This window comes from Falco naumanni, chromosome 17 (genome assembly GCF_017639655.2).
Source record: "Falco naumanni isolate bFalNau1 chromosome 17, bFalNau1.pat, whole genome shotgun sequence".
NCBI lineage: Eukaryota > Metazoa > Chordata > Aves > Falconiformes > Falconidae > Falco > Falco naumanni.
Window position 1 is genome coordinate 4,547,580 of NC_054070.1, and position 22,798 is coordinate 4,570,377.

The 22,798-nt window shown below is 59.6% G+C and overlaps 3 protein-coding genes across 10 annotated transcripts; all 3 read left to right on the forward strand.

Moving 5' to 3' along the window:
* The first annotated feature begins 546 nt into the window (after nt 1-546).
* Nucleotides 547-3,689, forward strand: LOC121098482 (probable E3 ubiquitin-protein ligase makorin-1). Its single transcript, XM_040616486.1, has 8 exons — nt 547-781; nt 1,401-1,520; nt 1,623-1,916; nt 2,148-2,239; nt 2,354-2,574; nt 2,807-2,917; nt 2,991-3,120; nt 3,214-3,689. The coding sequence occupies exons 2-8, from the start codon at nt 1,505-1,507 to the stop codon at nt 3,328-3,330; spliced, it is 981 nt and encodes a 326-aa protein (XP_040472420.1). The 5' UTR covers nt 547-781; nt 1,401-1,504; the 3' UTR covers nt 3,331-3,689.
* Nucleotides 3,690-4,027: 338 nt separating this feature from the next.
* Nucleotides 4,028-9,887, forward strand: FANCE (FA complementation group E). Of its 6 annotated transcripts, none has more exons than XM_040616481.1 (12): nt 4,028-4,127; nt 4,626-4,866; nt 5,164-5,797; nt 5,880-5,924; nt 6,233-6,292; nt 6,375-6,518; nt 6,599-6,722; nt 7,327-7,402; nt 7,536-7,602; nt 7,707-7,832; nt 7,954-8,048; nt 8,222-9,887. In XM_040616481.1, the coding sequence occupies exons 2-12, from the start codon at nt 4,652-4,654 to the stop codon at nt 8,223-8,225; spliced, it is 1,590 nt and encodes a 529-aa protein (XP_040472415.1). In that variant the 5' UTR covers nt 4,028-4,127; nt 4,626-4,651; the 3' UTR covers nt 8,226-9,887. The 6 variants fall into 6 exon arrangements, 5 of the variants coding, with proteins under 5 accessions (XP_040472415.1, XP_040472414.1, XP_040472412.1 ...); XR_005831281.1 differs by lacking the exon at nt 4,028-4,127 and having other exon boundaries at nt 4,302-4,866; nt 8,222-8,393; nt 8,519-9,887; XM_040616480.1 differs by lacking the exon at nt 4,028-4,127 and having other exon boundaries at nt 4,301-4,866; nt 6,402-6,518.
* A 2,535-nt stretch (nt 9,888-12,422) lies between these two features.
* Nucleotides 12,423-22,687, forward strand: LOC121098754 (inositol 1,4,5-triphosphate receptor associated 2-like). 3 transcript variants are annotated; one of them, XR_005831347.1, is made up of 16 exons: nt 12,423-12,624; nt 16,356-16,396; nt 16,476-16,630; nt 17,563-17,609; nt 18,015-18,091; nt 18,244-18,307; nt 18,601-18,676; nt 18,908-18,935; nt 19,580-19,720; nt 19,811-19,942; nt 20,243-20,390; nt 20,889-20,941; nt 21,631-21,681; nt 21,807-21,885; nt 21,975-22,088; nt 22,424-22,541. XR_005831347.1 is itself a non-coding variant. In XM_040617061.1 (16 exons), the coding sequence occupies exons 2-16, from the start codon at nt 16,364-16,366 to the stop codon at nt 22,581-22,583; spliced, it is 1,362 nt and encodes a 453-aa protein (XP_040472995.1). In that variant the 5' UTR covers nt 12,425-12,624; nt 16,356-16,363; the 3' UTR covers nt 22,584-22,687. The 3 variants fall into 3 exon arrangements, 2 of the variants coding, with proteins under 2 accessions (XP_040472995.1, XP_040472996.1); XM_040617061.1 differs by having other exon boundaries at nt 12,425-12,624; nt 21,803-21,885; nt 22,424-22,687; XM_040617062.1 differs by lacking the exon at nt 16,356-16,396 and having other exon boundaries at nt 12,427-12,624; nt 21,803-21,885; nt 22,424-22,687.
* Nucleotides 22,688-22,798: the final 111 nt, after the last annotated feature.

Consider the following 22,798-nt stretch of genomic DNA (forward strand, 5'->3'; position numbering starts at 1 on the left):
AAGGGTGAGGGTTGAGGTGCTGGGCCTGCCGGGCAGGTGACAATCACCCAGGTGGGCACCAGCTGCACCCACCAGCCCCTATCTGTTGGGGTTTAACCCGGCAGGCGGCGAAATGCCACGCAGCTGCCCTCTCGCTCCCCCCGCAGCGGGACGGAGGAGAGAACCTGAAAAAAGTAAAATTCATGGGCTCAGATAAAGACAGTTTAATAGGACAGAAAAGGAAGGGACGATAATAGTAATAATAGGAAGAAGACGAAGAGGAAGAAGAATTAGAACGTGCAAAGCGAGGGATGCACAATGCAGTTGCTCACCACCCACCGACTGATGCCCAGCCAGTCCCTGAGCAGCGGCCCCCAGCCAGCTAGTTTATAAACTCAGCATATATATCATCATATGGTATAGAATATCTCTTTGGCCAGTTTGGACCAGCTGTCCCAACTGTGTCCCCTCCCAGTTTCTTGTGGCCCCCTGACCTCCCTGCTGGCAGGGTAGTGTGAAGAGCTGCAAAGTCCTTGACTAAGTGTAAACACCACGTAGCAACAAGTAAAACGTAGTGTGTTATCAATGTTATTGTCATCCTAAATCCCAAACACAGCACAGTACCAGCTACTAGGAGGAAAATTAACGCTATCACAGCCGAAAACAGTACGCCACCCAAGGCCATAAATAGCCCTGGAGATGGCCCTGCCCTCTTGTCTGCTGGGGACGAGATGGAGCCAGGCTCGCTGGTGGCATCTGGGGTGTTAAGGGCCCGGGGGGACTGTCTGAGACCCCCGTGCAGGTAGGGCTTGGTGGGGGGGTGGCTGGGAGCAGCTTGGGGGGGGGGGGTGTAGGCTGGAGATGGGGCTGCAAGCCTTTCGCTGTGGGAGCAGAGTGGTTTGTGATGCCTTTGAACCCCACCCCCCCCACCCCCTGCCATTTCCCATTTCTCCTGGAGGCTGTGGGGCTGGGGGGAACGCAGCCTGTGCGTCCGGCTGGCCCTCCTGCTGGAGCTGGGGGTCCCTGGCAGCGTGCTGGCTGGGCACCCCTCCCTGCCAGCCCCAAGCCAAGGACTCCTGCCCCTTCCGTGCCCCCATGGGGAGCCAGAGCCTGCCCCGTACCCCTGGCTCGTCTCCATGCTCCGGGGGGAGCCCCCAGGCTCGTGGCCCCCGGCTGGCGCAGCCCTGGGCTTTGTTTGCTTTGCAATTAGCTGGGAAATAAGGCTGGATGGGGTGAGGAGAGCCCCGGCGCTCTGCTGGGCTCTGCCCTTGGTGGGAGCTCCGGTGCCCAGACACCAGCCTGGGGGCTCCGAAAATATGGCCCCATCCAGGCACCGCTGGTACCCGGGGGGGTGGGGGGGCCGGCGGAGCGGGGCTGGAGGGGGGCTCTGAGCCCGGCCACGTGGCTTCTCCGACTGGCAGGAATTTTGCCCGCGGATCCTGCCGATGGGGCCAGAACTGCCGCTTCTCTCACGATAGAAAATCAGTCCAGATCTGCAGGTACTTCCAGAGCGGGTTTTGCAGCTATGGAGAGTGCTGCAGGTAAGGGGCGGCGAGGAGGGGGCCTGACGCCACGAGGATGGGCTTGGGAGCCAGGAGGTGTCATGCTGGGCTGACCCTCTGTCTGTCCCTGGGCTCCTCCAGCTACCAGCACATCCAGGATGACCCAGTGCCAGTGGGAACCCGCCATGGCCCCGTGCCCCCCCGGCCGCTGGGGCTCGCAGCCTGACAGTGTGCCCACAGCAGGGGGCGGGGGCTGGGGGGTAGCACGGCGCAGCTCGGCCCACCCTGTCCCCAGCGTGAGGCATGTGCCCTTCAAGTTGCCAAGCGCGGAGGTTAAGAAGGAAGAGAAAGACAAGAACATCTCAGCACCTGATAGTGCCCCCCGTGGGGCCATCAGCAGAGAATTTGTCCCTGCAGGAGATCAGGGTGCCTCAGGTAGGTGCCAGGGGACCAGCGGGGGCTGAGGATACCGGGGTGGTTGCAGTGGAGCATCCTGTGCATGTTTCTGCCTTTGACCCCAATCCCCCTCCCTCCGTCTCGGGGCAGGGCCCACCTGGGGCTGTGGAAAGCTCTTAACAGCTTTTTTTAGGGTGGGGACCTTAACTGCTAAGCCACGATGATGGGGTGGGATGTGCTTTTCCCCTCTGAGAGCTCTCCTGCCTGCAGGCTCCCAGCCCGGAGGGCTGGGACTGGATCCAAACTCCTCTGACCCCAGAGAGGCAGCGGGGGAGACGGTGACACGGACTGACCCTACCAAGGTAGGCTTGGGGGTCTCCTGTGGCTGGGGGGGGTCCCATCGCCCCACATCAGTCCCCTAGGCCGGGGCAGTGATGGAGCTGGAGGGCTGCAATGCTGTGCCGCTCTGCTTGCAGGTCACGATGGAGCCGGGCGCTGCGGCAGCCCTGATCCCCACTGCGGTGCTGAGGGCTCGGAGCGAGGCCGTGGTGTGCGGCATCTGCATGGACCGTGTGTATGAGAAGCCACTGCCAGAGGAGCGGCTCTTTGGGATCCTCCCGAACTGCAGCCACGCGTACTGCGTGGGCTGCATCCGCAAGTGGCGTCGCAGCCGGGACTTCCAGAGCATGGTCATCAAGTGAGTGGGGACGGGGATGTGGCAGGGTGGTTACTGCCACCCCTTCTGCACCCTGAAATTCTTCCTTGGGTCTGGTGATGTAGCTTTGGGATTGGAGTGACTTTCCTGTGGGTACAGGCTCTTGGGACTTGTGGTGGAGACGGGGATGCTGGATGAGGCTGTGGTGGTGGGACCACCCATGTTCCCTCTTCCCTTTTTGGGACACCCGCCTGCACCCATTGCCTTCACCCAGGGCCTGCCCAGAGTGCCGGATCACCTCCAGTTACTACATCCCCAACAAATACTGGGTCTCGGATGCGGAGGAGAAGGAGAAGCTCATCAAAACCTTCAAGGCGCGGACAGGGTGAGTGTGTGGCACTGCGGGCTGCAGTGTTGCTCCAGGAGCCACGCACACAACTGTGCCTTGAATCCCACAGGAAAATCAGGTGCAAGTTCTTTGTCCAGAACTCTGGCCACTGCCCGTTCAAGTCAGACTGCATCTACCTGCATGAGGTGCCTGCCAGGCAGCCACTGCAGCGCAGGCAGCAGTGGCCAAGGATGCCCGCTGTAAGTGGGACAGCATGTGCTGGGGGGCTGGGGCACGGCACGGCCGTGTAGCACCGCCGGAGGCCGGGGCTCATCCCCTCTCCTGTGCTGCAGGTGTTCAGCCCTTCTCCCTCAGAGAGCTCTGATGAGGATGAGGAGCTCTGCGTGCTGGAGTGGGCACTCACCCTGGCCCTGACGGAGACAGACGTGCTGCTTGAGTTAAGGCCATGAGATGCTCTTCACACACTTCAGCGACTCCAAGCCACAGGGTGTCCCCTGGGCCCGGGGGCTGCCCGTGGCGGGGAAATGTTTTCTGGGAGGGGGAAGCATCTGCTTTTGATGTGTTTAGCTGCTGCTGGTGTTGGTTTAGGGGGGGGCTCCAGGCATGGAGTGGGGTGGGATGGGGAAATAATGTGGCTGTACCAATGTCTGAACGCTCAGCAGGTCCCACATCCCCGCTCCTCCCAGGGAGCTGGGGGTGACAGAGCTGCAGGGGTCTTCAGGGCAGTGGGGCACAGCCCCCCCTTATCTGGCCTTCACCTCCTTAGCCATGCTCTGCACCCCTGGGAGACCTCACAGGAGCTGGGGTGGTGGGCTAGGGGACAGTGGGGGTTTTTAATGCACACGGGGCCGCGGCTGGGGGAGCTGGACAGCTGGGGGTGAATATTTTAAACTGCTTTTAGCCAAATCTGGGAATAATGAAATAAAATGGACTGTGTAACATCAGGCTGCCTGGGGGCTCTCCTTCCGCGGGGGGAGGGGGGGCTGAGGGGATACCCCCGCGGGGGTTGGAGCAGGGGGGATGTTAGGGTTTGACTTTAAGGATTTATTTGCATAATATATAAATATTGCATGCCGGGTTGATTTGCATACTCGGCGCGCTTTTCCAGCGGGGCGTGGCCGGAAGCGCGCGGCGTCTGTTCCGGGGGTGGTGCGCGAGGGTCCCGGGGCACCGGTACCGGGCAGCCCCCGGGGGGGGAGGCGGAGAACAGCGGGCGCCCTCCGCTCCCCGCCGCCTTGTCCCCGCGGTGAGTGCCTGCCCGCTGCGGGCCCCCCCGCGGGCGGCCGGCTGTGCCCCGCCTGGTTTGCCGGCGGACGGGAGCGGGTCACCGGGGCACGGTGATAATAACGGGGTCAGCGTGGCTGTGGGTGCCGGGGCGGAGGGGTTAGGGGTTCTGTTCCTGGAGGAGGGGGACGGAGGGGGTGGGGGGTTCCTTCTCGCCCCACCCCCCACCCCGGGAGCTGGTGGTGGGGAGCTGGGAGCGAAGTGGTTTTGGAGGACTTGGAGGAGCTCCCGGTGCTCTGGCCTGGCTGCGGCCCCCGGGAATGCTCCTGCAGCCCCTCCGGTGAGGAGGGTAACCACGGACCCCGCTGCGAGTGGGGAAGGGCAGCCCCAAAACTGCAGCTGGTGAGGGAGGACCGTGGGGTTTGCTGCGGAGCACGGCTGGCCAGGTCCTGGATGCACGGAATCTCCCTGTGCCCCTCTCGGTGTGACCCGTGTCAGGTGCTCCCCAATTTTCTTGCAGACGGCTGCGAAGCCCCCGGAGCAGCGATGGAGCCCCCCTGGCTGCAGAGCTTCGACAAGCCGTGCCGCCTCCTGCTCCACACGCTCGCCTCCGGCTCCTCCGGGACGCAGGCTGCCCTCCGAATGCTGCAGCGGGGCCAGGCCCACGAGGGAGCGGGGCAGGCGTTTCCCTGGCAGCCCTTCATCGCAGCCCTGTGTGCTGAGGAGCCCACGCTGGAGGGGCCGGAGGGGGCCCTGGCTCTGTGAGTCAGCCGCGTTTCCAAAACGTGGTGTTTTGGGTGGGGGTGGGTGGCACGGCGAGTGCCCGATTCAGCACTGTGCATCCTCTCCCCCCCCGCTGCAGCGGTCCGTAGGGGAAGTCAGGATCGTAGCAGGGACCTGCCGGTCTCCCAGCTTGTGTCTGCAAAAGCTGGTGAAGCCATTTGCCGCCTCCTCTGGCTTCCCAGTCCCGTTATACCCTGCGCCGTGGGGCAGGTTGGCAATAAGGAGTTGGGGATTTGCTCTGACGCCCTGCCTCTCCCTTTTCTCCCTTTATCCAGTAAGCCACGGCTGCTGCTGCTTCCCGTCATGTGCCAGAGAAACCTCTTCTCCCTGCTCCTCGTGGTGCGAGCCATGGTGCCAGGGGGCTGCCTGGGCCAGCTGCTCCAGGCTGTGGAGCAGGATTCCCATGTGGATCCCTGGGTACGGGCGCTGGGGCATCTGCTCCAGCAGGGACCAAGGGGAGAGGAGCGCTCCCCACCTCCCACTCCCTTGTCTTCTGTGTGCCAGCAGCAGCTTAGCTGCCTGTGCCAGAAAATCACCCAGAACAAACCAGAGGGGCAAAGAAAACTGAACTGGTGCTTCAGCAAGCAGCCCGGTGCCGCTGGGGATGTGGCTGACACTATGCTTCAAGATGGGAAGCACAAGAAAGTGTTGGAGGAGAGCCTGGATTTGGACAAGGAGAGGGAGGGAAAGGGGTTGCTTCTGGAGGAGGTGGTGTTTGACCCCCCGGGAGCCCAGGAGGCTGGGGATGTGGCAGGGATGGAAGAGGAGGTACCTGCGGAGCCTTCAGGGGACGGATCTGCTCAGAACCTGGATGGAGCTGCTCTGGAAAGCTCGGAGCAGGATGCAGCTGGGGAGCCCAGGAAGATTCCCCAGGCAGAGCTGGCAGCAGAGGCCCAGTCCTTTCTCCAGGTACTGGGCAGGGTTTCCTTCCCCCTTCCAGCCAGGGAGCCTTTACAGTCTGGTTTCTATTCCGTTGTCTCATTTTCCTCAGATGCATGGACAGAGGCTGAAAGTGCTGCTGCAGAAGGAGTCTGACGTAAGTGGTTACTCCTGTCTCTCTGCTGGAGCTGATGGTATAAAGGGGTTCACGCCACGGCCTCCAGAAGGGGTGGGAGACAGGTGGCTTTCACAGGGAAGACTGGAGGGGGATACAAAGCCCCACTGCCACCTCCTCTGGGCTCAGGTTCTGCCTGCCTCCGCCTCCCAGGGATGTGCGATGTGGTGGGCGGCCTGTGGGGTCAGCGCTGGCCAAAGCAGGGGGTGGTAGGAAAGAGAAAAGCCCTGGAGCTGTATTTTGTGAGTTGCTTTATTTGTTGTATTGCCCAATACTGTGTTTTTCTCCAGCGCTCAGATCTGAGCATCCCGCTGGAGGTGCACATCCTGAACAGCTGCTCTCCCAGCCAGGTGAGTTTCATCATCCTTGCTGCAACTGCCATGGAGGGCCTGCTGCTGTCCCTAATGTCCCTGTGCCTTCTGCTGTCCCCAGCTTGAGGGGCTGTGCTCCTTCCTACAGCTCTCCACGTGCCCGGAGCACCTCCTGGTGCGTTTCTGCAGCTGGCTGTTAGCTCTCACCCCCAACCTCAGCTACACCAGCGCGGCCGTCCTGGCAGAGCAGCTCTTCCTCAGGCGAGTAAGTGTGAGGGCAGCAGAGGCTTCCTGCACCCCATTTTCCTCACCACCATCCCCATCTCCTGCCTTTTCTGTCCCTAGGTCCTGTCCCTCACCCAGCCACCCTCCCGTCACCTCATGGCTGCCCTCGCTTCGTTTTGCTCCAAGTATTCCCAGCCCTTCTGTGAAGTCCTGGTGGCTGCGGTCCTACGGGAGCCTGGGGAAGGTGCGATGGGCTCGCAGGAGGCACGGCTGCTTCTGGAAGCAGCTGAGGGAGCTGAACAGGGGCCATGGGCTGCATCCAGCAAGAAGGGAAGCCCCAACTGTAGAGTGCTGTCTCCTGGGAGGCATTTATCACCCAAAACGTGTTAGGAATCATGGAGGAATGGTGCTGGTTTTATCTGGGCAGGGAAACACTTGAGAGTTTGGGTGGGAGATGGGTTTACAAATGCCTGCGATGGAGAGGGAGGAGACGCTAGGCTGGTTTCTCAGCACCAGTTCCCCCAGAGGACAGCTGCCATCCCTTCATGGAATAGAGGCTTCCTGACAGCTTCTAATGCTGGGGCCAGAACTGCCCCAGGGTGGCTCTGCTGGCATGAGAAGAGGGTCCTGTGTGAATCCCTGCCATAGCAGCATCCCCTTTTCCTAGGGACTGGTGCTAATTAAACCCTTGCTGCAGACAGGCAAAGGAAGCTGGATTATCCTGAGTAGTTCTTGGGTGTCCTGACTGGGATGTGCCTCTGTGTGAAGGGCTGCCAGGAAGAGTTGGACACATCCCTATGGATTTGGCAGCTTCTGGAGACTCTCCTCCCTCTTCTTCGCTCTTGCAGGTGCTGAGCAGACCAAGCTGGTGTGCGAGCTTGTGGAGGAGTGCCTGGAGCCAGACTGTGTACGACTGGTGCTAAGGTAAGAGATTACAGGGACAACAGCTCTGCTTCAGCTTTTGTGCCTGTCTTGATGGGTCTGGCTGGCTCCAGCCACTCAGGAGCACCAGCGAGGCCGTGTGAGCATCACATCTCCTCTTCACCGTCCTTTGTAGCCAAGTCCTAGAGATGCCTTTGACAGAGAAGCTCCTGCCAGTGCTGCAGGCTGTGCTGGAGCGGCAGGTGAGGGGATCTCGAGGATCCCCCTTGTCCCCCTGGGTTTCTTTGCTGGCTCCAGCAGCGCTAGAGCAAGGACCAGCTCTCCTCTACATTCATGGCTCTTCCAGGAGGTGCTGCCCCCCGAGCCCTTTGAACTCCTGGTCCTGACTCTGTGCCGGCAGGCCCCAGTCTTTGCCACGTCACTGAATTATGCCAAGCTGGTGACAGCCATGCTCACCATGTACCAAAGCCAGGTAAGACCAGGCTTGGGTCCTGCAGATCAGCTGGTAAAGCTGACCCAGGGCCTGGCCCAGGGGTCTCGGGTGGGCTCCTGGCAGCACAGCTCTCTGAGCTCCTTGCTTCTGTCTGTCCCAGGTCACCCCAGCCCACCGGAGCAGTCTGGCTGCTGCTCTGGATCAGAGCAATGCGGCCCTGAAGAAGTCACTGCAGGCCATTCTGGAAGGAGCCAGGTGAGGTAGATGCGGGGCTGGGGGGGTCTCTCATGGGGGGGTGGCAGCCTCTGGATTCCTTGTCTACCCCAGGCAGTGGGAAACTGGGTGCCAGCAGCAGCTGTGCCAGTGTGTGTTTGGCGGTGGGTTCCCCTTTTCTTGATTTCTCTCCTCTTTCTGTCTCCTCCTCCCAGGTGAGCGCCAGAGGGAACTGCGAGATAATAGCTTCCTTGGGCAGAGGATGCTTGCAGGGTGGTGGTAGCTGCAGCCCAGTCCCTCACTGGGGCTCACCACCAGCGTGATGGAGACGCAGCAACGTGGGCTGCTGCACACACAGCCCCCATGCCTCAGCCCAGGGCCTTGCAGGTACCTCAGGCTCAGCCAGCCTGGTTTGAGGTGGGCTATCGCTGAGCAACGCCATCCCAGCCCCACACACGCCCCCAGGCTTGAAGATGAGGGTTTTCTTGGTTAAACAATGAATATCTTTCCAGTCATCTCCGCCTTTGGACTGTCTGTGGGCTTGTGAGAGTCTGCCACCACAGGCACCTTGCCACACTCAAGATGGCGCCTCCCGCCTTCCCGCCCTGCCACGCTCAAGATGGCGCCTCCCTGCGTGTCCCAAGATGGCGGCAGTGGAAGGACGGCAGCTCAGCTCCCCCTCGCCCAGCTCCGGCCCCGTGGGCACCCCGCAGCCCAGCTCACCCCCACATCACGCAGGGCCCACGAGCGGGAGGGGTGGCTAGGCACATAAAGATGGTTTGTTCCCCAAACATGGCTTTATTTTAATCAGGAAAACAAACAGTCGTTAGTTTTGCATTGTCGACGGGGTAGCGTTGCCTGAAGTGGGGCTGCAGCGAGCCGGGGCCCCTCAGAGAGTCGAGGGTGCCTGTTCTCCCTGTGTGTTCCGTTATAAGAAGGGGTTTGTGTCTCCATGCCCCCTCAGCGGGCGGCCGGGGGCTGTGGAGATGCTGAAACCCTTCGCTGCCAGGTGCCCTTGGCCATGGCGAGCGGGCTGGGCGAGGCCATGGCTCCTGCCTGGTAGCTTGTAAATCTGAAGAGCTTGACTCCTGTGCCTTATTGCTGTGGTTTGCAGGTGACCCGGCTTGTTTTAACCAACACAAATCTGCATCCTGGCTAAAAACGGAGCAGCAGGGCTGCAGTGTTTCCCGCGTACCCGCGCCCTTGTCTTGTTCCTCACGCTGAGGAGCGCCATGCCTACCCGGCCTCGGCTCTCCCTGAAGCGGCTGCTCCGGCTCTGCACGAGCTGGCATGCCGCCCCTTCCCCTCGCTCACAGCCCGATGGCCCAGGTGAAGAATCATTTTGTCCAAAACCTTTATATTTGGAAGTGTTTTTCCAGTGTTGTGGCCTGGAGCACCTGGCAGGCACCATTGCACAGTGCAGCTCACAGGCCCTTAGTTCTCACTCCCCTGAACACGTTGCTGAATGGAGACGGAAATTAATTTGAGGCTCTTGGAAGGTGATAATTGTGGACCAGGCATAATTGACCGTTGTGATTTTATCCTGGCTCGAAGGAGCCAAGGCACAAGTGGTATGTTTTGCACGGGTCAGCGTTTCTCTGGTGGCTAAGCTGATTTCTGGGTGGTGCAGCTGTGATCTGCTGGGTCGTTTATCTGATCTGCTGGGATTTACAGCTCTTGGGCTGCAAGAAAACAGGATTTAGATGAAGAGCTGGTTAACTTGAATTTTCTGCTTTAAATTTGCCTTTTTTTCCCTGTTCTGCCAGGGCCTGCGAGGGGCCCTGCAGTGTGTGTCATGTTTCTGGTTCTCAATGCGGTGATGATGATGGTTCCCACTGCGAGGTGCTTAGGGATATGCTAATAAAAAGTAGTTCTGGAGCATTACTGTTTCCAAATTTCTATCCTCTATCCTTGAAAACACCCACTGGAAACCTCACCTGGACACCTTCTGGTCAGAGGACTGGAAAGATGAGGATGGGAGAGGGTGGATGGCTCTGAGGGAGGCAGTGCTAGAGTTTTAACGGGGGTTTTGAAGCATTGCATACTTCAGGAACTATTTAAAAATGCATATACATTTACATCTACAAAGGGAGAAGATGGATTAAAACATGTAGGTGTGACATGTGCCTGCTTCCAAGTTTGCTCATTAATGTTTATATCCAGCCAGAGGAATGACACTGAAGCATTAAGCGATGCTCTTAACACCGAGAGCACTCATTTCTCTACAGTAAGAATCTTGAGCTATTTTAGGTGACAGTGGACTGATGAGGCTTCAAAGTCTACGTTAGCTGGAGGAAAGAAACCTCCAGGGAGCCAAATTGTTGATGTATTTGCATACCAGTGAGTTGTTGGTTGACTCTATTGAAGCTATTGTAGGGCTGCCCAAAATATGACATAAATAGAAATTGTGCCCTGATCATCAGGGTCTGAGCCTGCTGTTCTGGCTTTATTAGGTAGCAGGCTGTGGTCTTTGCACTTTCCCTGCAAAGCTTGTACCAAGTGACCTCGGTGTCATTGTCCCTGGTGCTTTGACTGCAGCTGTCGGTCATGTGAAGGTGACCAAGGACAAACTCGTCTCCAAAATTCACCTGCTCATCAGCTTCCTGGTGTCTTTGCTAAAGAAGAGCTGGGAGAACACGTGCTGTGTATATCCAGAGCACCCTGGGGAAGCCCTGGCATCCCTGTGGACTGGGCAGCAATAAAGGGTTTGAAATCTGGCCGTGGTGTACATCTCCTCCCTGATGGATGTTTGGTTTTGTAACTGCTTACTGGTTTCTTTAGGCAACAGTTTCATTTTGACAGGCTGTTCTTGGCTGCTACGTGCTGTATGCAGCTTGCACTTCCAACTCATCTGGATGTACTGGGAGCTGTGTTTTGGGCCAGCCTACGTGGTTTTTGCAAAGAAACAGTAGTCAGGCAGGAATCGGCTTTGCAGATTTCAAGGGGGGTTCCTGTTCTGCTGGAAAGCATTATGCTGGCTCATGGCAAGAGCCGCCTTAGCCCTGTTTTTGCTCTTGGCTGCAGCTTATCATGTACCGTAGATTCCTCTGGAGTATACGTGTAAGATAACAGTCACGTTAGGAGAATTGGAAGCAAACCCTGCAGACGCTAGACGTGCTGGTGGAAGACTACTTGATAACATGGTGATTGGTAGCAGCGGCACAGAAGACTTTACTTTTGACTCTTCTTGGCCCTCTCAAGAACTTTAAAATGCAGCCTGAACAGTGCAAAGAGGTGGATGTGGCATAAAACACCAGTCAGGTTTTATAGTTCAGCAGAACATTTTATCCAGGCGTGGAGGGAGAGCCAGGGCTGAGTTTGTCCTTGTCCTGATTGATTAGCAGTGCTGGTGAAGGGAAAGGTCTGAAGCTTTGTCTTAGATGTTTCCTGAGCTGTATGTAGAAGACAGCGTATATAATTTTCAGCCAGTTTACTTGGGATATTTGTCAGTGGTTCCTTATCTGCTTCCTCTTCTGTTTGCAGAGATTTACCTCTTTCATGGTACAGAGGGGAATTCCCTTTTTGCTTTTTGTTTTGTTTTTTTTTTAAAGGAAATTAAGATTATGCAATTGCATGGTTCATCTGTCAGCTCCGCTGCTGCTTCATCTTCCCACGCTGATTTTTGCACCGGTTTCATGATAAGATGATCTCTCCCCTGCCCAGGTGGCATCTTGGTGCCAAGACTGGACAGCAGAGAACCTCCTTTGGGTGGGCAGAGGCATGTGAGTGCTGCAGCCGCTGGTGTTAAAACACCAGACGTCAGAGCCGCGTAGGAGCCAGACCACCCTGGTCCCTGCAGCACCGTGTTGGAGAGGGCTGCAACTCAGCGGCTTCCCTGAAAATGGCCCATTTCCATCCTCCTTTCCAAGCAGGAGCTGCAGGTATATCCAGGCAGTTGCTGTGTCCCCTCCTGCAGCAGCGCTGGAAGCTGATAGTCACCCTGCTTCTCCCTGGAGGTAACTGTGTTTCAGTGACAACCTGTTCATCACGTGTGTAATCCCTGATGTGCTGCTGCAGTTTTGTGTTGAAATCTGGTGGCTGTGACACCCAGACGCGAGGCTGAGCTGCTCTGGGGAAGGGTCAGCAGTCTTTTTTTTTTTTTTACCCCCAGCCTGGAATTTAAAACTGAACCAAAAGAAACAAAAACATTCTTTCTTGGCTGTTTTTTGCCAACGATCTTTTAATCATAGTAAGAGAATAGTGTTCTCCCTTGGATAGTCTGGTGGCTGCCAGGTCCCTGTCAGCTGGGGAGACCAGGGCTACATGAAGATGAATTTGCTGGAGGGCTGGGGTGTTGCTTTATGGTTGGGCCCCCTTCACAGACCTAATAAATCACATTTGCCACATCAGCAGTAGCAGCCAGTGTCAGTCTGAGCAGCTTTCCTCCGAGAAGCGGATAATCCAGATGACCATGCTCTCCGCCATCTGAGCTGCAAGTTCAGCTCAGCTTCAGGAGGAGCCCTGGGAAGGGGTCGTCGCAGTAGGCTGCTGCAGCGCCGGTGGGACCTTGCTGGAAGGAGACAGGAGGGGCAAAGCCAGAGCCCGCAGCCCCTTGCTGCCGCTCACCTCTCTGGGCTGGAGATCTCTCAGCAGGGCCTCCTTCATCCCTGCTGAACAGGTCTGTGCATGGGGAGCTGGGCTGCTTTTGCTTGTTTGAGGCCCTACCTAGATTGCCGTTGTGATTTGGATGCTCCTAGGTTAAAAATACGAATACGTAGAGATCCCTGTGTGCGTTTAGTAAGCACTTTTAGAGGTTCTTTGAACAGGATAGTTTGCAAAGAGGGGCATTGCCTCTTATCGAACCCCTCAGCACATGTGTGTGTGAGGGGACAGGGGAGTTTTTGAGCAGAAAAGTTCTATTCCGGTTTGGGGTACCAATGTGATGGTGTCCTTAGGTCTGTGTCCCCCACAGAGCAAGTCACGGCAGCCGTGGACCTGCCAGGACACTAGAGCAGAGGCTACAGAGCCTGATCTGCTGCCTCCCTGGTGCCAGGCTGCTGCTCTCTGAGGTGGAAGCAGGGTCTCTGTGGGGATGGGGCCAGCAGGACCAGGTTGTGTTGATGGCACAGGTGTATGCAGAGGTGTCCCTCCTTCACCCCCCTGGTTTTGTACACTGCTCAGCATCATGCTTTGAAGGTGCTTTTACTTCCCTGCCCCACGACAGGAGCCTTGCCTGCAGGCTGTGTTGAAGAGACACCTTGTACTTGGCTGGAAAAAACACTCCAACAATAAAATATACAGTTTAGACCTGTATGCCCAAGCAGACCCTGCAGGCATGGGGACATCCTCGAGGAGGGGAGTGGTTTTGGGGCGGTGGGGCGCTGGCCTCCAACTGCAGAGTCTGAGCCCAAAGGAAGGGTCTTCTCACCTGCTCGGATCTCCCCTTTCTGAAACAAAGAGGCGCCTGGAGGTGAGTTAGCCCAGTGATGGGAATGGCGGTGCCAATGCAAACCTGGCTTCATGCTGGGAGAATTCATCTGTTTCCAGGTATCAGCCAGCTGGGAAAGCGCTGGGGGTAAGGGGCAGGGAGGGAGGAAGCTGGGCTGCTCGAGGTTGTCACTGGTGCACAGCACCCGGGCTCGGCTGCCTCCAGATGCTGTATGGATGTACTCACCTGCAGGGATGGATCCGGCCCTGCCGTCAGTCCTCAGCATCCTCTCGCAGCTTGGCCCAGGGACCTGCTTGCTCCGGGAAGTGCATCTGGGCATGTCCTTCTCCACAAAGGAGCAGCGGTGGTCAGCCCTTGCGCCTGGGAACTCATGGGGGTGGACAGAAAACTAACAGGGCTGGAGAAGAGAGGAAATCCCGGAGGAGATATTTTTAAGGAAAGGCAGATGATGGCAGTGCCAGTCTGCCTTTCGGCATGTCCTGTGTCTTCCCAGTGCTGCCATTGTGAACTTATGATGTGCTAATTGTCATTAATCGGTGCTAATCATGCATTTGTTAGTACGTGTGTTACAGGGAAGACAGCATGGGAATTTGGGGCTGTCTTTCCCCTCAGATGACTCACGGATTCTCAGCAGTGCTGCTGCTGGGTCGGGTCTGGGCAGGAGGCCTTTGTCCCAAAAGGCAAAACCCCATCCCTGAAGCTTCAAGGACATTTGAAATCCTGACCTGGTGGGGACCATTGTTGATGGCCACATCCAAAGCCTCATCCCGCAGTGGGCACGGTGGCCCAGCGCAGCTCCTGCTTCAGCGCTGCAAATGGGCTCTCTCAGCCCTCCCTGGGGCCGCATCCTGCACTCTGGCTCTCGGCAGATGGGCATGAGGCTGGGCCAGCCCTGCCCGGGGCTGGGAGATGCCGTTTGCTGGCTGACCGCTCAGGGCCTAAGAGATGTGCAGACCCCAGGGACCTGGTGGTACATCAGAGTCCCTGGGTATGGAGGGGCTAAGAGCAGCTGCCTGCCTGCAGCCTGGTCCTCTGTAGTGCTGAGCATTGAGTCAGACTCCACATAAGCTCATTAGGGGAAGAAAGCGGCTTTGGAGGATGTTACAGATTTGAGCAAAGGGATTGGGCAGAGGAAGGGGCAGTGGGGGTGATGGCTGGGGGGAAAAGGGGGCAGGAGGTTTGGGAGTCCTGGGCAGAGCGGCTTCCCTGCATCATCAAATACAATGCTACGGGGGCTCCTCGTCAGCCATCCTGGTTTAGCCTGGTGCTGTACCCCTCATGAAGGCATGGGGGTCCCCCCCATCTCTGTGGAGGTCCTGAGTGCCACTGCTCTGCCCCGAGCCTCCTGCCAGGGGGATGCTGAGGCTCGGGTCTGCTCCATTCTGCAGACACCAGGCAAGGAGGGAGCAGTCGTGCTGTCTCCCAGCTCTGGGTGATAGCTGTCACCTCCAAAGAGTGGGTGCAGGATCTGGCCCCGCACCGAAAGCAGAGGTCGCCTGGCCACCTGCAAACCACTTGGCCCGCCCCAGCCCCATGCAGGGAGCTCCCAGCCGCTCTTGTGCATGTCCTTTAAAGGCCTTCTCGCATCGAGCTCTTCCCTGGCAGCTCCTTCTGCCGCAGATGCGGTTGCTTTCCCCTCCGGGGAGACTCTGCTGCCAGCAGCTTGCACCATGCGGGGCCCTGGCACCCCCCAACCCACCGGGAGACCGCTTCCCCTGACCCCGCTCCTGGGTCTGCCGGGGACCCGACAGCGCTGAGTGCTGGGTCCGAGCTGGGTGGCCCCAGCATCTGCCTTCGGCTGCTTGAGACAAGTTCAGGCAGGTAATGACCCGGGGAGTGTTTGGTAAAGTCACCGAGCCGAGGGAAAGCGCTCGGTCTGGCTTCCCGGGGGGTTATTGATGCCACACCGGGCAAACGAGCTGCGTGCCTCTGTACTTCCATCCATAAAACAAGGATAAGGGGTGTCTGTAAGGCTGCCTGAGCTGTGGTGAATCGGCAGGCTGCAGGCTCTGCTGTGACTGCTACAGAGCCAGTGCTTTGCAGTGGGGACCAGACCTCGGGAGAGCTCTGATACTCACTGATGTGATGAGTCTGGCTGACCCCCAGTGCTCGGGAGCTCCTGAGCCCCTGGGCAGGGGTGTCAGGGACAATTTCCAGTGTATAGGCATGAAATGGGTTTGTTTTGACAGATGCCAAGTGCTGCTGGCTCTTACACCTTCATCAGGGCTGAGCAGGCTCTGGGAGATGGGTGATGGCCTCACTCGGTGTGGGGGCAAGATGGGGTGATGGTCCCGCTCAGTGCTGGGGTGACCTAGACTGAGCTTGGCCAAGGCTTTGCACAGGCACGTGGGTTCAAACCGTCCCTGCTGTCTGTCCCTTTAAATCTCTGCTGTGTTTCTTGTCCTGGCCAAAAAAAAAAAAATTCCTTCTGCCCCATATCTGCATGTCCATGGGCACAGCTCCTGAGGAGACATGTCCTACAGGAGAGTCCCTTCTGCGCAGATAGTTTACCCTGGGCTGGGAGGGGGACTCTGGGCTTCTACTGGCTTTCTCTGATTTTTAAATATTGCAAAACAGCTTGAAAGAGACATCCCAGCTCCCTTAGACTTGGGAATGTCTTCTTTTTGTCTACCTGGGAGCCAGCCTGGCAGGGGGATGCTTGGGGACTGAACTGTCCGCTGCCTGGGGTACAGCAGGTTGCTCACACTCTGCACTGGGTGCTTGCACCGGTAGGTGGGTGCAAACGTATCTCCCCCCGCGGAAATGACCCACATCGTGAGCCCCAAGTGAGGATTGCCCGGTGGGAGGGAAATGGGGGCGATGTGCAGGAAAGTCCACCCTCAGCGCTGCACAGAATTGGGGCTTGTATTAAATTCCTTGTCTGCCTCACTCTGTGCCCGCCCGAATCCCAGCAGCATCCTCCTGAATCGCAGCGGGCCTCCCCACCTCTTTTCCCACAGATGCCTCCATGCTAAGCAGAGGAGCTCGGAGCTCCTTCTGGGTGAGAAAATGCTTTAAAAATATAACATTTAGAGGCGTTCTCCCATCTGCGCGCAGCTAATATGTGTCTCTCATGATAGGTGTGCTGGTCCTGGAGCCTCCGCGCTTTGCAAATGATGCCGCTCGAAGGGACCTCGCTGGGAGAGGGGGAAGAGGAGGCACAGGGACTCACCCAGGGGTGCCGACGGCGGCAGCGGCAGAGGACAAGCTGCCGCCCCAGCCCCTCACCTCGGAGGTATGTGCACGGAAGGCTTGCCCTGCAGCTCTTGGGGTGCTGGCAAGCATGGGACAGGGACAGCGGTGCCAAGCAAGTGGGCGTGCTGGCTGGAGCATCCAGGGCACCAAGCATCATTTCGGCGCTGCAGCCGCTTCCGCTGCAGCCACGGCTCCTGGGGAACGACCCCCCAGGCTTGTAGGGAGGAGAGGGAAAAGCCCTGCTGTAGTGCTTTCTAGGGCCAGGAGCAAAGTTTGGGGGTTCAAACGCTTTCCCGGTCGGGTGCTGGGCTCCAGCACAGGGCTGCAGAGGGCTGTTTGCACGGCAGCCCCTCTATCCCCACGCACAGGTGACCCCGCCATCCCCGCTGTGCTCCAGCATCCCCAGCCCCACTGAGCAGGGATACCGCAAAGCTGCCAGGTTCCTTGCCCCCAGAACAGGGTTTTGGGGGTGGCAAGGGAATGCCGGTGTACTTTTTTGGGGGGGCAAAAGTGCGTGCCAAGGCCTGCCATCCCCGCAGCGGTGACGTGAGATGGCGCCCGGGCTCTGCCGGCAGCCGTGTTTGTTGTGGTGCCTGGGAAGCGGCCGGCTCGCAGCGAGGTCCGCTTGGCAGCCGGGTGGGGGGGGGTTGGGGGGGGGGGGAAATAAAAATAATGTACTGAGGAAAAGCACGGCCGTGGGCCGGTGACTCATTGCTGGCTGGAAGCAGCCTCGGCGGGCTCCTCGGTGGCGGCTCTGCGGCGGCTGCAGGAGCGGAGGGGGCTGCTGCGCCCGTGCCAGGCAGAGCGGGGACAGGGACGGAGCAGGCTGCAGAGGATGCTCGGAAAGGACCCAGGTCCAGAGCAGCATCCCCCATCGAGGGATGCCGTGGCGGCTGGGGGAGGGCGGAGGGGGTGGGATGCTGCCTCTGCTGCCAGAGTTTCTTTGGGGTTTACCCAGGCTTCTCTCCGCAGGGAGCAGCGGGCAGAGCTGGCCAGGCTCCTGCCGTCTCCGGATGAAGGTAAGGACAGCCTAGGGTGGGGATGGGGGGAAAGGGCTGGGGTTCGCTCCCTCCCTGAGCAGCATTGCACAGGTCCAGCAGGAGGGTGTCCCCTGGCCTGGCAGCACCTGTCTGCCACCTCGCAGCCCTCCCAGCCCTGGGACCCCAACCCCATCCTCTGGACCTGCCTTGCCAGCTGCAACCCACCCGCTGCACCACATCCCTTGCCCTCCTCCCCCTGCCCTGGCCCAGCCTAGCTGCAGCTCCCTGAACCCTGCAGGGGTATTTTGGGGGGCACTTGCCAGCCCATGCCCCCTAAGGAGCCTGCAGAAATGCCAGCAGTGTTTTCGGGGGTCTCCCCTGAAGTGGTGTCAGGCTGGGGAGGGGACGCTGCTGCCCGGCTCCCACCACCCTTTCTGTCCCCAGGGAGGATGAGCAGTCCCCAGGGACACCCAGATGGGGTTTTGGCCAGGAGTGAGAAGAGCATGGAGTGCGTCGGCAAGGTGAGAGGGAGGGGAGGGTGACTGGTTGGGGAGGGGGCTTCCCTCGTTAGCCCCTTGGCTTGGCTAGACCCCCAGCCTCTCGGTGCTGCTCTTTTCGGGAGCCTTCCAGCGCCAGGGAGGGGTTTGCTCAGACGTGCCCATGTGCCCCCCAGGTGCCAGGCACGGACAGACAGGAGCTGGCTGCACGCACCCAGGACAGCGATGGGACCAAGGAAGGTGGGTGAGTCCCCATCCCACATCCCAGCTGGGTAAGGGAAGGCTTGAAGTAGCTGGGGATGAGCGTGGGAACAGTGTGGCCTGATGGGGGTCATCTCCTTTGGTGGGGACATAGGGAAGGGGGCACTGGCCCAGGGGGACCTGAAGCCTCCCTGATGCTGGGCGAAGGACTGGGATGGTCCCACACCACAGGCGTCTGCTTCCTGCTGGGATGGGAGGGCGGAAGGAGGAGGAAAGGCCAAGGGAAAGCCTTCCCATGAGGTCTCTCCCGTGACGTTAGTGCCTCCCTGCAGGTGCCAAAACCCCGGAGGAGCCGCTGCTGAGTTTCCCCAGTGAGCTCTCGGTGCTGGACAGACTAGGCTTGCACAGGTAAGACCAGTGAGCACCTGTGTCCCTCTGGGGGTATGGGACAGGGGGTCCCAGGGCACCATGTGGTCCAGGGATTGGGCTTTCCTCCTTTCCCACTGCACAAGAGCCACTCTCCAGGCGAGGGCCACTGGGGTTCCCACTTCTGGTGGGAGCAGACCAAGGGCATTTTCTGCATGCAGTCCCCAAGTCCCCATGGTGCCTCCACCTCTGACAGCACTTCTCTTTCTGCAGGGTGGCTTTGACAGAGCAGGACGTAGAGGTGAGGGTTGCCAGAGGCATGGGTGGGCTGGGGGAGGGGGACAGAAGGACAGATGACTTGCTGGCTCACAGTCCTGGGGCTGTGCCCTGCTCCTGGCCACCCTCCAGGCACCGCAGTCCCCTGGCAGCTGCTGTGCAAATCCCTTTCCCAGTGATGCTGTTGGCATTTGGAGGCAGCTGCATTTCCACAGCAAGCTGAGCCTGTCCTCTGCACGCCCGGCAATCCCACAAAGTGCTCTGCAGCTTGCCGAGAGCGCCCTTAGCCAGGAAGGTGGCGGAAGCCACACTAATAAAAATAATTTTCCTGTGAGTGCCAGGGCTGAGTCAGGCTCTGCTGTCAGCTGGGACCTGCAGCAAGGGCTGGCGTCTGCCTGGCGCGTGGTTTTGCCAGGAGGGCTAGGGATTTCCATGCGTTATCAGCTGCCTGGGGGACAGGTCTCGGTCAGGCTGACATCTCACAGGGACTGTCCCCAGCATGCAGCAGCCTAATGAGTGCTGGGGCAAGGCAAGTGTTAATTATCCTTAGCACTGCCCTGCTTGGTGGCATGTTAACGGGGGTCTGTCTGTGCCTTGGGGACAGCAGCACATGGCCCTGGTGGCTCCCCCTTCGCCCTGTCCCCCACTTCTCGCCCTCCCATCCCACAGGCAGCCTTTGCCCACCTCGCCCTGGCTTTTCGCTGTGACGTGTTCACCCTGCAGCAACGGGTGCAGGTGGAGAAACGGGCACGGGATGCAGCAGAGGAAAACATCCAGGAGGAGCTGGGGCAGTGCCGGGCTGCCCTGGAGGTAGGCGGGCACCAGGGCAGGGGGCTGGCATCTGCTGTGAACATCCAGCCTTGGTCCTGGCTCCAGCAGCTCCATCCTCTCCCTCCGCAGAGGCTGGGCCCATCTTGCACTGATGCAGGCTGCAAGGAGACGCTGGAGCAGCTGCAGCGCAGCCTGGCTGTGTTGGCAGCCGCTGTCGAGCGGGCAACCAGCGCGGCAGAGAAGCTGGGGGCTGTACATCAGGTCTGTACACCTGGGATGCCCTGCCAGGGCTGGGAGCGATGGAGGGTGCTGAGGCTGGGCTTGAGGACCCACCTCTGGGCTTGCTGGGTTTTTTCCCTCGTCCTGGTGGTGCTGGCATTGACCTCGTGTTTGCACGTACCAGGGTGCGAGAGATCTGCCTGCCCTTGGGAGCAGGAAGGGGATGCATTTGCACCCCCTGGGTGGAAGCACCATGGGATGTACAGTGAGGGACTGGCAGGGACCTGGGTCCTTAGGGACCAGGAGATGGGGGGCCTGATCCCCCATCCTGCCCGGCCGCAGGAGGCCCGGATGAGCCGAGCAGCGGAGGTTATGGTCCAGCACGTGGAGAACCTGAAGCGGCACCACATGCGGGAGCACGCGGAGCTGGAGGAGATGAAGCGCCTGATCCAGCAAAACTCCCGCAATCGGCAGCTGGCGGAGACCCAGGGTGAGGTGGGCTCCGCCGCCGGGACCTGCAGAGGGTTTGCACGGGGTGACCCTGCAGGATTTGGTCCCAAACCCTCCGGGGGGAGTCACTGTGATCCCACACCACAGAGCCAGTGGGTTCTGCAAGCTGGGGACCGGGGGTGGGTGACAGCTGGCACCCAGTGACAAATGCGAGAGGCCGGTGTAACAGCAGACGTGGCGTGGGAGCAGGTGCTGGTGGCCGGAGAGCCATCGTCCCGTGGCCCAGCTGGGAATGTGGGGCAGGGGGGCTCGGGGCACACTAAGGGCGCTTTGTCCCTAGACGCCAAACCCCACACGTGCCACTGGCGTGCATGCAGACAGGGTCCCCCCGGCCAGGGCTGTGACTTGTCACCCCTGTGACTTGTCCCAAGCACATGGCCAGGACAGCTTTCGATGCGAGGGAGGTTTGCAGCTGTCTGTCCATCAGCCTCCTCTTAATTTTTGGAGGTGATGTAAAGCTGCTTCTCTTTGCTCCCAGATGACACGGAGCCACGGCTGAGGCCTCACCCCTTGATGCGAACTTTCCAGCAGGTAACTGGTCCCAGTTCAACAGCCCCGGAACCACCGCCTCCCCGTGCCCTGCCGCTCTCCCTTGCCCAGCGGTCCCCACGCACCCACTGGTCCCCAGATAATGCCACTCCTGCCAGCTGCTTGCTGCAGATGAATGAAATGCTGGGGTTGAGGCAAAATGTAGGGGCAGCCTCGGAAGGCTGCAGGGAGACAGGGTGCCCGGGGCTGGGGAGACAGGGTGCCCGGGGCTGGGGAGACAGCGTGCCCGGGGCTGGGGAGACAGGGTGCCCGGGGCTGGGGAGACAGCGTGCCCGGGGCTGGGGGCTGCTTGTCGAGATCTCAGGCAGGTCCCTCTGCGTTGCAGGGTCATAGCGCAAGAGCCGCAGGCTTGGCTGTTCTCTAGCACCAGTTCGAATTCGGCACTGATTCCCCTACAGCTCAAGAGGTAGGGGAGCGCTCGGGGAGGGGGGAGGGCAGCCCCAGCGGCATGGCTTGAAGCAGTAAGGACAGGTGCAAATCTCTTGGCTTTGACCTTCCCTCATCTCACCAGCTGTCTGGCTTCCCCCTTAGCGCCAGGGCCAGTGGGAGGCTGGCAGCATCCCTTCTCCTCCTCAGTGTCCCTTGCCTGTGCTGGGGAGGCGATGGGGAAGGAGATGGGGAGCACGGGGAGGCGGCTGTCACGGTGCTCACCCCCAGCCCCTCCATTGCAGGGGTCTGCCCGCCGCAGAGTCAGCATCGCCGTCATCCCCAAGCAGCTCTTGGTAAGGACACACACAGGCGGGGGACGGACAGGAGCTGTGCCCTGCTGTCGGACATGTGTCCCCAGGCTTGGTGCTACTGGGGGTCTGGGTCCCCACTGATGCTCCCGCCTTTGGTGCCCAGCCAGGTGCCAGCCCTGACAGCCGAACAGCCCTGGCTGGCGAGCCAGAGAGGGAGCGGGTCCCGCGCTGGCCCAGCACCCAGAGGTAACCGCGCTGGGCAGCGGGGAGGCCACGGCACTGGCTGCCGCTGGCCCACGGGGGACAGCACAGAACCCCATCCTCTCCCACCCCAGGAGTGAGCTGGAGCAGCCAGGCCAGGGCAGCGCCGTGACCAGGGAACCGGTGGCTGAGGCAGGTGGCAGAGGCTCAAGTACAGGGGACGAGGAGCCGGAGCAGCTTGGGCTGACGTGAGCAGCACCCTGCGTGTGCCCAGCATCCCCGCCCCCACCCCCCCCCCTACTTCTGGACCCTCTGTAGCCAGCACATGGGAAATGGGCTGGGGGATTTGGTGATGGAGGGCTGGGGTGTTGCTTGGCTGCCCCAGCTTGCCCCTGCTCTGCCTCAGTTTCCCTCATGCGTTGCGGGGTCACTCGTGCCCTCCCTGGGCTTGTTGCATTTGGGTTTGCAAAAGGGTCAGTGAGGTCTGGGGTTGTTAAACACCCCCCTCATCCCCAGCTGGGGCGGAGGTGGGATTCGCTGTCTTGCCCTGGGTGACGAGTGTCCCCTATCACCTTCTTCCCAGATCCAAAGGGTCCCCAGCGGAGCTGTGGCGGCCGTGGCTCTTCCTCCCACAGCACTACTGGGTTTTCTTCTGGCTGTTTCTCCTGAGCATCGCCTTCCTCCTTCTTATCCGTGTCCTGGAGCTGCAGCGGCTGCAGCCTGCAGCATCATCCAAGGCCTAGCCGGAGCGGGGAGGGGGAGGCAGCTGGGAGGCACCCACTCTCCGTTGCTGCTCCTTCCCCGCACCGTAAAACACCAAAACCCTAGAATAATAAAATTGGAGGAAAAATGGGGGAATTGTGATGCTGGAGAGCAGGGGGAACATCCTGTGGTGGGACCTAAAGTTTGGTTTGCACCTCCTTACAGGTGTGAAGGGCTCCGGGAGCTGCAGCAGCCC

Coding starts and splice junctions, on each gene's coding strand:
- LOC121098482 (XM_040616486.1), top strand. Junction 2,575..2,806: donor TTCCAGAGCATGGTCATCAA/GTGAGTGGGGAC, acceptor GCCTTCACCCAG/GGCCTGCCCAGAGTGCCGGA. Junction 2,918..2,990: donor ACCTTCAAGGCGCGGACAGG/GTGAGTGTGTGG, acceptor TGAATCCCACAG/GAAAATCAGGTGCAAGTTCT.
- FANCE (XM_040616478.1), top strand. CDS start 4,559: ATGCACGGAATCTCCCTGTGCCCCTCTCGGTGTGACCCGTGTCAGGTG. Junction 6,519..6,598: donor AGCAGCTCTTCCTCAGGCGA/GTAAGTGTGAGG, acceptor TTCTGTCCCTAG/GTCCTGTCCCTCACCCAGCC. Junction 7,603..7,706: donor AGGCTGTGCTGGAGCGGCAG/GTGAGGGGATCT, acceptor TGGCTCTTCCAG/GAGGTGCTGCCCCCCGAGCC.
- LOC121098754 (XM_040617061.1), top strand. CDS start 16,364: ATGCTAAGCAGAGGAGCTCGGAGCTCCTTCTGG. Junction 19,721..19,810: donor AGTGCCGGGCTGCCCTGGAG/GTAGGCGGGCAC, acceptor CTCCCTCCGCAG/AGGCTGGGCCCATCTTGCAC. Junction 20,391..20,888: donor GCAGCTGGCGGAGACCCAGG/GTGAGGTGGGCT, acceptor CTTTGCTCCCAG/ATGACACGGAGCCACGGCTG.